Here is a 13,300-nt window from a genome sequence, read left to right on the forward strand (position 1 = left end):
TTGAATGCCCATAATGTGCCCAGTGCTGTTACCTTGAATTTCTAAATTACCCTTTGAGATAAGTTATATTTCTATCCCTATCTTATAGATGAGGAGGCCATGGCCTAAAAAGCTACAATAATTTGCTCAAGCTCTTAAAGGAAGTGAATGACAGGAGCCCAGATTTAACCCACACCGTCTGATGAGAGTGCTACAGTGCTGATTGTCCCTAGAAACATAATGAGCATGAATTCATACTCTCTAAACTTCTGCCTTGGGATGTCTAGAGTCTGTGGTCCTTGGTGATGCCTCTTTCCTGTTACTTGCTAATGACTCTTAGTTTGCTGATCAAAGCTGCACAGGCATTTTAACTAACTGTCCTGCGTGGAAAGCTTCGAGGTGTGGGGCGCCGTGCTCAGCAGGGGGCCTATGGAACCTGTGCTCCCATCCTGACTAGCATGCTGGGACCTGGGACTGGTGCTCCTCAGGTGGGCTGGGCCACTGTTTTGGGGATTCTCTTTCTTAGGAAGCATTGTGGTGTTCTGTGGTTTGTGAATAAATCTTACATTTCCATATAATGTTTCAATCCTCTTCCGGTATTTTATATGACAGACCACTGCTTAGGAAAAAATAGGATTTTAAACACTGGGATGAGGATGTTTAGGAAGACGTGGGCGACTTTATAACCACTGTGACATTTTCTCTTACCTGAGGAAGGTCTTCTGACATGGTGATGGAAGCCAAAAAATATCCCTCATTGCCTATCTCTATTGATACTAGTTATCAGAATCTGAACTCAAGTTGCCTGGGAACGAAAAAGAGAATAAGAACCGGAAGAAACAAAGTTATGGCCTGAAATACCGGCAGGAATTTACTATCATTCAACCGTTCGTTCCATATTTATTGAGTATAAGCTGAGTGGCAGGCATCTTGTTGGCTGCTAGAGGTCCAGTGGGCCCCTAGGTGGGCTAGTTTCTTGCTCTTGTGAAAACTACAATTTCTTGGGGGTGAACAAAGTCATTAATTCAGTCATTATGCAAAATTTACAAATTTACAATGCTAACCAAGCACTCTAAGAATGAAATGCATGGAATCTGAGTATTTTTTTTTTATAGGGAAACTCACCCTTGTCAGCGAGGTGAGTGAAACCTTCCTGAATCAGTGATGCTTTAGTGGTGTGCACTCTTTGGTATATAAACCGAGCCAAGAGGTGAAGTAACAATGATTGAGTGGTGTGAAGTCCCATGCAAAGGCCCTGTGGCCTGAGGAAGTGTGGAGATTGAGAGTCTGAATGAAAGCCAGGGAGTTGAAATGAAGTAGAAGGATGAGCAATACCAGAAGAATATGGGGAGCTAGACAGGAGCCGGTTTATACAGAAACTTCCAGATTATGCAGAAACCTCGCACTCTCTTGGCCCATCTTTTACTCCAGCTGTTTTGCACACAGCTTGTTACCCTGACAGCATCTCAACAGCTGTATGCTTATTCTCTTTACCTTCAGAGTTCCTCTGCTGTCATCAAGTGAGGTGTTAACACCACATGGGGACACCCTTGACTAATGGGGGTGGTTGCTGGTGATCGGTATGTCCTCCTTCTGTCACTGGCATGGACAATTCCGAGGCTTATTCTATATAGCTTCTAGGCTTCCAGGTGGGTCCTCAGAAGGATAAGACTCAGTTGCCCCAGTAGTGGCAGCTTTTAGCTTGCTCTCAGGCAAAAGCTTTCCTCCCTTCTGTTTCATTCTTCCCTGAATGAAACACTTCCCTTCTTTGACACCACTTCCCGAAATATACTGCCAGCCTACAAGCCCTTGCCACAGGCACTGTGGTTGGTGAAAACTAATGCTAAGTTTTTAAATTTATATTTTTAAGGTTTTACTATAATTTTGTTTGGGTTATATGTATGTTTTAGTTAACTGCTATTTATAGCAGGTTATATTTATAATAGCAGCAGCAATTTTTTTAAAGAATAAAGTATGTTAAAGTTAAAAGAAATCTGAGATACAGTATATTTCATATGGTACTTGGACGTATTAAGAATCATGGAAGTGGTAGACGATCTGGCGTTCAGGAAGCATTGCTCCGAAGTATGAGGCTGGAAACGAATCTAGTGATAGCTAGTCAAATGGCCCTTTGCCCCATGAGAAAATTCTTTCTCACTAGTTATTTTAGAGGGGAGATTATGTAGGTAGCTGGAAGTAGAAACCAAAAGACTTTAGAAATTATAGAAGAACACTAGTATTTCTGGCAAAATATGTATTAGTAGATGTTCAGTATCTTCAGTCTTGGGACATAAATTATTGAGAAGGAAAAGAAAAGGAAGAGCAGAGGAGAGCTATCATAATGAACATTTGTAATTATGTGTCTGTTTTTATGTTTATCACTGATTGTTGTAGGGGTTCCATGTAGGGGTTCCATAGTGAACTTTCCTTCTAACCCACAGCACACACCCTTTTGCGCATAAATTTAAGTCCACACCATTGAGGTAACCAGTTTCTAATTTTCCAGAACTTTCTATGCCTATATGTATACATACATGTATATATACATAGGAATTTTTGTTAACGAATGAGTTCATACTATATACCCTATTTTGTAAATTTTTAAAGATCCATTTCTTATCAGAGCATAGTGTTCTAGAACTTTTTAAAGTTTACTGAGGTACTCCCATACCACACATTCCACCCATTTAAAATTATACAATTCACTGGTTTCTAGTGTATGTTCACACAGTTGTGCGTCTCTAACCACAAGTACACTCTTTTGCTTTCAAGATCTCACGATAGTCCGTTGTGTGGACATGCCCTTCTATTTCATAAATCTCCTAAGCATATTTGAATTGTTTCCAATTTTTATCTGGAAAAAGCCCTACTTTCATACTCACATGTTTAGATCTGTGCACTTGTGTGAATATTGCTGTGGGACATCTTTCTACAAGTGGATTTCCTTCATATTCTACCTCCTTTGAAATGTGATGGATTTCCACAAATTTCCCCCCAAATGTTATCGGAGGTCGACATTCACCATACTCACCAATAAGGAGAGGACTGGATTTTTAAAGATTCATCTTTCTGTGGGTCAACAACTCATTGTTTTAATTTGCACTTTTGTGTGGGGGGTTTCAGTGTTTTTCAACATTTAATTGACTGCATATTTCCTTCTGTAAATTTATTATTTGCCATTTGCAAACTTCTTTCCTTATTGCATTGCCCATCTATTGTCAGGCTGGTTTATAAACATTTTTAACATGTTAGAAAAACGAATCCTGTATCACAGATGCTGCCAGTACTTTTCAGAGGTCATCTTTTAACTGCATAAACATTGCTGTTTGCCAGATCAAGTTATAAACTTACGTGTGGTTAGTATATTCCTGGTTTTATTTCTCGTGCCATGCTTATAAATGTTTCTCAATGAGAAGACTTTAGATATAGTGGTTTTGGAAGTGGGGTAATTACTTTTATTTATTTATTTATTTATTTATTTTTATTTATTTGACAGAGAGAGAGCGTACAAGTAGGCAGAGAGGCAGGCAGAGAGAGCGGGGCGGTGGGAGGTGGGGGGAAGCAGGCTCCCTGCTGAGCAGAGAGCCCAATGCGGGACTTGATCCCAGGACCCTGAGATCATGACCTGAGCCAAAGGCAGAGGCTTAACCCACTGAGCCATCCAGGCATCCCTTAAGTGGGGTAATTACTTTTAGACTAATAACATAAGGGTGAAACATTGGCCACTTGCTAGCTAAACCTCACTATTGTTTTACTATTAATGGCAGTTTCTAAGCTAATACTATGCAGAAGCATAACAAACTTGAGGCTGACACTAGGGCCGTTTGAATGGAGAGATCCTCTTTTTTAATCTGGATAATATCTCGACAGGAATTTGTGCGGCTGACCGTTTCTGATGTTCTGACCACTTACGTCACGATCCTCATTGGAGACTTTCTCCGGGCATGTTTTGTGAGGTTTTGCAATTATTGCTGGTGCTGGGATTTGGAGTATGGATATGTAAGTATGATGTTCATTTTTCTCTTGTCCGATTATTCCTTTGTGGTTTATCATTTGCACACGCTGTGCCAGAAGAAGAATTTAGGAGGTGGGACCATGTGTTAGATGTTAGGAAGTGAAGACCCGTGGGTATAGTTTTAATTCAGAAGGGCATCAGACGGGAGCATCATGGTTTATGATATTCTAGTAAAGTGAGCACAGGATGGCTAAAGCAGTGAATCTCAACCTATCCAAGAACATGGTGAACTCAGTCTGGGACCCATAGCCAGCCCCCTCCCCATGGAGCTTGTTGACATTTCTAGAAGCCAGGCAAAATGGGTAATATCAACTTTGAATTCTACTGAACAGACTCCTAGACAGTTCCTATGCAGTGCAGTGGGTGATAAATGGATCCAGTAAATATGGTGCTTGTAGCATAAAGCTCCCAGGCCAATAAGAGCTCAGCAGAGACACAAGTAGGGAGCTGTCCAGGTTCCGAGGTGGTCCCAGGGTGCTGATAGGTGTCTGGCAAGTGGTGGACCTGAATTCTGGCAAGTTGACGTCCTTCCAGCACCACAGCAAGAACCCAGGTTTCTCTGAACCCCACTAATGTTGACTTCATGCCCAGTTGACCCTCGGCATGCAAGCCCCCCACCAACCTGCGACCCCCATAAAGTTCAGGGAGGCAACAGAGCACACATCACTCTGCAGTTTCCCACATTGCCAGGGGACCATGGTCCCTCTTTTGCAACTCTTAATAGTCATCTTGGGAACTATGACCTGAAGTGTTGACTGTAATCATGTGCTCAAAATCCTCCCGTGGCTAATAAGTACTTAGAATGAATCCCAAATCCCTTTTTAAGGCCTTTGATGTCTTACAGGATCTGTTTGTTTGTTTGTTTCCTCTTTCTTTCTTTCTGAGCTCTTCTTCTACTACTGTTGTTCTTGTTTTGTAAAGTCCTTAAATGTTGGAATTCTTTCTTATGCTCAAACACAAGATGACCCTTGCATTGGCTCTAGCTGTTTTCCTCTATAGGGTTGCAGGTTCCTACACTTGGGCTTGGCTGATGCCTTCTCGTCATTAAGGTCTCCAGTAATATGTCACCATCTTTGAGCTATTCTTCAACCTTCCCATCTAATGTAGCCTACCAGACTCTCTACTAAAAATGTCCTGCTTGATTTTCTTCATACAATGTGTAACTCTGACATTTCCTTTCAAAAGCTTGCTTATAATCCATCTCCCTCTGGTAGAATGAAAGCCCTATGAAAACAGAAGCCTTGACCTCAATGCCTAGAACAGTGTTTGTCACTTGGTGGGCATTATATGTTGACTGTCTGCTTCTGTAAGCCTCTACATTCTAGCGCCATTCAGGCAACGCCATCTGTTGGCAGAATTCTGCCTGCTTCCAGGGATGTGCCCATGGAGTCCATCCTGGTTCAGTAATGTCAAGCCAATGATGTTTCTCTCCTCGCTACGGAAGGGCTATCCTTTAGTGCCAACCTCCCCCCAGCCCTGTGCCAACCTCTCCCTCAACCTCATACCCTCTTAGTCTCCGGACAAGTCCTATGCTCAGGACTGTTTTCAAGACACCAGGCGGGATCCTCAGCCTGGCCATCTGACTTTGAGATCCTACCTTTGATTAGGTCATCTCTGACATCCTCCCTGAAAGGGCCTGTGGGACGCGCCCAAAGTGGTTAGATAATGCTCTTTGGTGCGCGCCAGTGAGGTAATGCTATGGTTTCCCCTTCCCCGCTATGAGGTATTCAGCTGGCCGGGTTTCATTTCTATTTTCCTTGTCTGATTCAGCTCTTCCGAGGCAGACATAAAAATTGCCACTTCTTTCTGAGGCCCTTGCCTGGCTTATGCTTGCCTTTTATCCCTTACTGCTCTCTTCCTAAGTGCTAGAAAATTTTGCTTCAAATACCAAGTCAATAAAACATGACCTGGATGCATAAAAGCTGTAATTAAATGACTGTCATTTATTATTTATTGAGTGCTGACAGTGCTCTTGGGTTAGTACAAAGAACAGGGGGGAAAAAAAGACAACTTCCCATTTTAGGTCACAGAGAATTTTCTTCCATGTTACCTCTGGAAGGCTGTGCAGAGAGCAGCCCAGCATCTAAACGATTTAGAAACAGTAAAAGGTGGACGGGGGACCTTGGACGCGGAGCCTGTCATCATTGACTCATCCTGTAGAGAACGGGCACAGCTGAATGCCTGAGTGCGAATCGGTAGGAGCACAGCTCTGGGCCAGGTGATAAGGGGGTGCAGAGATGTAAAAGATGTCAGCCTAAGGAGAGGTTGCAAACTTGGCCTTGCCACTGAGATTCAGCTTGCTGATAGATTTTTCTTTCTTTGCAGAATGTTTTTGTTTGTTTTGTTTTGGTTTTGTTTTAATGAGCTCATATTTTAAAACTAAAGGTTTTATGTATAAAAAAAGATAGGGATTTCTTGCTTTTCTTGACATATTGGAAGGGCTGGCAACATTCGATCCACATTCCCACTGGGGAGAAATGGGCTGGAGTGAGAAACCCCTGCCCGGTGCAGTTGGAATAGCCATCCACTGGTTCTCACAGGCTTTACTGACCTTTAATCCTGCACGCTGTCTCCTGATCAATACAGAGCAGAAAGTGTAAGTGCTCTAGGAGAAACCAATGGCGACATGACTTTGGGGGTGGAGGGAGGGAAGAGAGATGGGAAGAAAGTAGGGAGAGAGAGAAAGACAGAGAGAGAGAGAGAGAGAGAGAGATCAGAAATGCCAAGAGGCACTCGAGCCAGTTGGGAAAGGATCAGAATTTCAAAGACCCAGTGGAAGCAAGGGTTCTCGGTGGAGGGACCAATGTAAGACAGGGCCCCGCGGGTATGGGCAAAGTATGGGCAGGGGAGATGCAGAATTCTCAGCTGGGGCTGTCACAGAGGAGAAGAGGCGATGAGAACGTATCTCTGATATTCTCCGAGATATCCTACTTGAAAATATGAGTCCAGAAAGGACCTATCATGGAGCAAAGGAGAACCTGAGATGGGCAGAGAAGATACTTTGGAGATGCCTTTCAGGTCAAAGAGAAAAATGTGTCCATTTCCACTATGAAAAGTTTTTTTTTTTTTGCGAGTTCCCCAAATAGTACCAGTTCATCATAAGAAATCCAGAAAATCCAGTGTATGTTAAATATGAAAATAAAAACCACAGGTAATCCCACCATTTATGGGATTGCTTACTTGGATTATTTGAATCAGATAGTATTACTGTTTATATGTAAATAAAAAAGTATGATAGATTTTTGTAAATATACATATTTTTATAAAATTATTAAAAAGTATATATTTAATCCCTGGTTACCTGCTTTTTTTTTTTTTTTTTTTAAACCTGTGACCATTTCCCTAGGTTAACTTTTTAAAATAATTTATTTTATTTTTTTAAGATTTTACTTATTTGACGGAAAAAGAGCAGGAGCAGGGGAAGGGACAAAGGGAGAGGGAGAAGCAGACTTCCCACCGACCAGGGAGCCTGGCGTGGGGCTCGATCCCAGGACCCTGGGATCATGACCTGAACCAAAGGCAGACCCTTAACCAACAGAGTCACCCAGGCACCTCATTAACTGTTCTTTTATGACTGTTTTAAATGACTGTGATATTCTATAAATGAACAAATTATAATTAATTTTTATTGGCTGTCAGTAAAACTTTATCTAATTTTTAATTATTATAGTAAATATTGCGGTTACATTTATTTATAACCATGTAGTTAAATATCTTCACAGATAAACCATAGTGAGATGCACAGATAATAGTCTTTATAACCTTATGATTCATTTCTCTTTAAGTTGAATTGCCCATTCCTAGAGAATATACCTTTTTAAAAAATCCATTCACTTTTCTTATAACAACTTCCATAAAAACTAAACTCTGCAGACTCCAGCATCAGATTTAGCGATCCGTGGAATATTAGCGTTGAGTGGAATTTTGACATAATCAATCAGGCACACTTTATTTCACATCTGAAAAATCGAGGGCTCATGAATTGAAGTGAGTTGCCTCTGTTCGTGTCACCAGAGGATAAACCAGGGCAATGACGTGTCCTTCTGGACATAGCCATTACGTTAAATATGCTGCATTATATACTGGTTGTATCAGAGTACATTACATTAGAAGTGACCCTGTAGGTTTTTTCCAGCTAGAAATTTATGGCTAAGGTATTATCACAACAAACATATAAAGAGGGACTGAGGTGGGGAAATTACTGGCCAGCAGCATGTGTTAGATCAGTAATGTAAGTTAATCTTTTCCTAAGGCTTCTCCAAGCATAGACAGTTCGCAGTGTTTCTGAAGTGTTCACTGACTCATCGGGAGTGGAATGGCTTCTTCCAGGAGAGATTTTAACCACCCAGATACAGCATAACTGCCCTAAAGTATCTCATAAACTCTGAGTTTCCTGCAGAAGCTCAACATGCTCTTACTTACAGCCTAATTTGTGTTGACACTATCTTTGCTATTTACCAATAAAATAGGTAACAGGGATCGAAGAAGAAATAGAATTGAATACATAGCATGGAACTAGACTATGTTCAACCAAATTAAAATGTCAGCATCTTTTTTTTTTTTTAAGATTTTATTTATTTATTTGACAGAGAGAGATTACAAGTAGGCAGAGAGGCAGGCAGAGAGAGAGGAAGAAGCAGGCTCCCCGCTGAGCAGAGATCCCGATGTGGGGCTCGATCCCAGGACCCTGGGATCATGACCTGAGCCGAAGGCAGGGGCTTTAACCCACTGAGCCACCCAGGCGCCCCAAAACGTCAGCATCTTGTTTAAAGTTACATTTTAAAGTGGTCTTTTTGAAATTTATATATGTGGAAAATATAAGAGATTTCCCTGTGCTCTGATGAAGGGGCTCAAAATTATCCATAAATAAGAGGCATATGACTGTCAGACCACAAGAGTAGATATATGATATGATATTTTAATGTAATGTTTATTTTATGTCAGAACTATAAAATATTTTACGTATAATATGCCACGTATTCATAGAAGCAGTGCTATGAGGTAGATCCTATTTTTCCTTATGTTACAGTAAACTGAGGATTAGAGCGGATGTTTAATAATTTGCTCAAAGACATATAGGTGGTCAATCATGGGGCTAAGACTCAAACTCATGTCTAAGTGACTTCAAAGCCATCAACCAGATTTCCAACATGTTGAATTTTCAATGTAATGCTTAACCCTAGAAATTCCAAGGACTCTGTCAAATCATGACTAATTCATGAGCCAGTCTATGGCATTTGGAAATCAGATCACTCCCTAGATTAGACAGGTCACTTACAATAGAATGTCGTTACAGGAGGGGCTGTGAGACAGCGTTAGAAATAAATGGTAGTTCGCCAGCTGGGAACGAGATATTATTTAGCATTCCAGGAAGATGCCATGCTAAAGGGTCAGTGAGAAGTCTTGAGTAGCCTGTGAAGGGTTGACAACCTGGAGAAAGGGACAGCACAGTCTGGATTTGGAGTTTCACTTGAATATTTGTCAGAGTCTGTCTGCAGGCAGCCTGGGGTCCCAGAGTCATCCTCGTGGATGAGGCTAGGATTTGACCTAGTCAGTGGTTCTCAAATTAGAGGGGATACCAGAATCCCCTGAAGGCGTGTGAAAAGAGAGTTTCTGATTCCATGGCAGCTGGGGCAGCTCGCAGAGAATTTACTTTTCTAACAAGTTCTCAGGTGGCATTGCTCCTTCTGGTCTGGGGACCACTTGAAAACCATTGACCCAGAATCATTTTGGGTGTGGGAAGCAAGATTTGTACATCAGACAGGATGTTGCAATGACAGAATTATCTCTCAGATAATCTCACAATATCCATAGGTTAATGATCTTCCCCAAATAACGAAACTTGCCAAGAGCAGATGGGTTTTCCTGGGCATTTCAGTCCAGCAACCACTTTCTGTCTTCCCTGTGAGTAGATCACTGACTCTCACCCACTACAAACAAAAGTCCAGAAGTAAAACAAGATAATTTTCAATCCCTTGACTATCATAAAGTTATTACAGGCCTCAACCTATATCCAAATGGGATCCTTTTTTGCTGGTGCCAAAAAAGATTATTAGGGATGATGACCCTTAGTAACTTTGCTATATGCATCCCATTTGAATCATTGCATTTCTCGGTTTTCAAGAAAACCTGTTTTTTCCCAAGCCTCACTTACCTTTAAGCTTTTTTATGTTTTAGAGGCAATCAAACAAACGTACTACAAAATGATTTACACTTACATTATTAAAGCATTGCTTTTGAAACAAAAATATTATATAATCTCATATGATTTTACTAAACCCATCTCTAAAAGAATGAGCACTGAATTTTTTTTTTTAACTTTTTTAAAAGATTTTATTTATTTATTTGACAGAAAGAGAGAGCGAGAGCACTAGTAAGCAGAGTGGCAGGCAGAGGGAGAGAGAGAAACAGGCCCTCTGCTGAGCAGGGAGCCTGATGCGGGGCTCAATCCCAGAACCCTGGAATCATGACCTGAGCTGAAGGCAGACGCTTAACGAACTGAGCCACCCAGGAGCCCCTGAGCATTGAATTTTATAGCGTGTATCTGTGTGTGTGTGTTTGCCTACTTCTGTTTTATTTTTAGAGGGAGATTTTCTGAGTTTAACTCATACAGTATTCAGTTGCATTTCCCAGATGTTTACAGAGAAGCAATTCTTTAATAACTAGGTCTAATTTTTCAGTCAGTTAGAGATTTTAGATTCGAAAAGGATCTTAGAAATGATCTAGTTCAGAAGTCAGAAGACTTTCTATGTAAAGGGCTGGATGGTAAGCAGTTTCACTTCTGCAGGTGTGATGTTACGATACAATAAGGAATATATTTTGGTCTCCATTTCCAGCTCCCGCCAGAGCTCCTAAACCTTATTATCACTCCCTAAGCAATACAGGTGCTAGGATCATCCTTCATTCTAATATTTGCCCTGACCCTGGTTCCCGGTACAGAGCCCCTACATTCCTTGGGTTTTCCTGGGTGATAGGGGCATTGCTTATTCTGATAAGGCAGTTCTAATGAGGTGGCTTCCAGATGGCTTCAGGACGGGGGAAGGTCACCAGAAAGAGCACGCCGTGATCAGAAGCTTGAAACTTTCAGCCCTATTCCCCCATCCTCCAGAGAGGGGAGAGGGGCCAGAGGCCAAGTTAATAGTTGGTCATACTTACTGATGAAGTCTCTATAATGTTCCTTGACCTACAGGGTTTGGAGAGCTGCCAAGTCCCTGAACATGTTGAGGTGCTTGGAGGGTGGTGTGCTGAGAAAGAACATGGAAAAGGACCCTTTTCCTCATCCCTTGCCCTGTGCGTCTCTTCCAACTGTCTAATCCTACCGTGCAACTTTAAAAAAAAAATAAAATAAACCCATCGTAGCCTAGTAAATCAACTGTTTTCTGGAGTTCTGTGAGCCATTCTAGCAGATTATCAAACTTGTAGATGGAGGTAGAGAATTCTCTGTTGTATAGTCCGTCACTCAGCGTAGGTGACACACCGAACTTGTGGTTGGTATCTAAAGTGGGGCAGTCTTGTGGGACTGAGTCCTGGACAGTCAGGATCAGAACTGAGTGAAACGGTAGGGCATCCGGCTTAGGTCCACAGAGAACCGGGGCATTGTTTGGAATGGCGGTAAACCCCGCACACGTCTGTGTTAGAAGTACTGTGGGTAGAGTATAGGGAAAAAGGAGTTCGCATTCAGCAGGCCATGTGGTCTCTGTGCCAACCATTAAACTTCCCTGTTTTAGTGTCTGACACAGAGAATACATAAACAAATGAATGCAGCTGTATTCTAATGAATCTTTATTTACAAAAGCAGCGGGTGGCCCAGATTTGTCTCATGGGCCATAATGTGATAACCATTGACCTTGTTCATTTCCTCAGTTTATCTGTGAGGAAACTGAGGCCTGACAAGATAAGCAACTGGCCCAGCTCACCTAACCGGGACACGGCAAGGCAAAGTCTAATATTGAGGTGTGAATGCCAGACGTGTGTCTGGACCACAAACCCATGTGGCACACCAGGGATGCCCTGTACCCACGTTCTGCATCTGGTCCAGTTGTGCATCAAAAATTATATTCCTGGGGCACCTGGGTTGGCTCAGTCAGTTGAGGGCTCTGCCTTCAGCGCAGGTCATGATCCTGGGTCCTGGGATCAAGTCCCACATCCAGCTCTTTGCTCTGTGGGGAGCCTAGCTTCTCCCTTTGCCTGACACTCCCCCTGCTTCTGCTCATACGTGTGCTTTCTCTCCGACAAACAAATAAATAAAATCATTTATTTTATGAATAGTGCATGAAAATGAATTTTATGCATTTATTCATTTATTTTATTCATTCATTTATAAATCATTTATTATATTCCTTCGGCTGCCCCTGCTGCAAACACAGTATTAGAACAAGGGTTCCTAGTGTGTCTTTGGTGTTTTCCTCATCACTTAGCTATAAATATATCTCAAATGGCCTTAAGAAGCTTATATGTTTGTGAAAGTAAAGAAAATATACTTCTAAAAGGTTGAATTTTTAAAATTTTACATAGGCTGGTGGGTTAAATGATGGCACCATTCCTAAAAGGCCAAAGATGAAGGGTTGACTCTTGGTCTGACACAGAAAAGAGCTAGTCCAAGACCACAGATGGCAGAGGCCACCCGACCGAGTGTTTGTCATATGTGTTCTGTGAGCTCACAAGGCTTCGGGGGAAAGGAAGAGGGGGTCGGAGCAAAGCCCTCCTGTGGCCGGAGGGACTCCAAATTAACGTTTCTGAAGATTAGAAGCAGTCTCTCATCTCATCGATTTATCTTGTTATTTAACCATTCTCGCTGCTTAACGCCCTGAATCTTTTACAAGGCACCCATAAACTTGACCCATATCCTTTCCCGAAGTACCGCTGCCTTTTGGGAAAATGATGAACTTTGGGGCCTGACTTCAAGAACTCTTGAGGCAAAGAATCCAAAAGCTGCAAAGGTTTTATCAGGTTTCCAAACCAGAGAACTATTTCATCTTCTTACACCTGTTTTTTGGGGGGCACTTCTTGGGTTTGAGCACAGCAACACTCAGGTCATCTCACTGTGTTTGTCTAGCTGTGAGCATGTGCTGCGTGTGCTGCGGGGGGAGTGTGTTGGGAGGAAGTTTATGAGGATCCATATGGTCTGAAGCCACACCTGCGGATTTCAGGATCTGGGACAGGATTAGGCACCTGCCCCTCTTTTCATGGTCTTGCTGTGCTCTGTCTACATTTTTCACGTTTCTTCTTTTTTCCTCGTGACCTACCAGTTAGTCAGTTTTCCTGACGGGCTGTTCTCTATTACCGTTTAAACAGGAGCCAATTCCA

General features: G+C 42.0%; 1 protein-coding gene across 5 annotated transcripts in view; it reads left to right on the forward strand.

Annotated features, from left to right (window-relative positions):
- Positions 1-13,300, forward strand: part of TMC1 (transmembrane channel like 1) — a 352,389-nt gene that overhangs the window by 315,944 nt on the left and 23,145 nt on the right. For all 5 annotated transcript variants that reach the window (XM_045065101.1, XM_045065103.1, XM_045065102.1 and 2 more), the window contains one exon: positions 3,850-3,978. In XM_045065101.1, coding sequence (XP_044921036.1) covers positions 3,850-3,978 — 129 coding nt within the window. The remainder of the gene's footprint in view (positions 1-3,849; positions 3,979-13,300) is intronic.

The sequence above is a fragment of the Mustela putorius genome, unplaced genomic scaffold (genome assembly GCF_011764305.1).
Source record: "Mustela putorius furo isolate JIRA1106 unplaced genomic scaffold, ASM1176430v1.1 tig00003854_pilon_pilon_pilon, whole genome shotgun sequence".
NCBI classification, from domain to species: domain Eukaryota; kingdom Metazoa; phylum Chordata; class Mammalia; order Carnivora; family Mustelidae; genus Mustela; species Mustela putorius.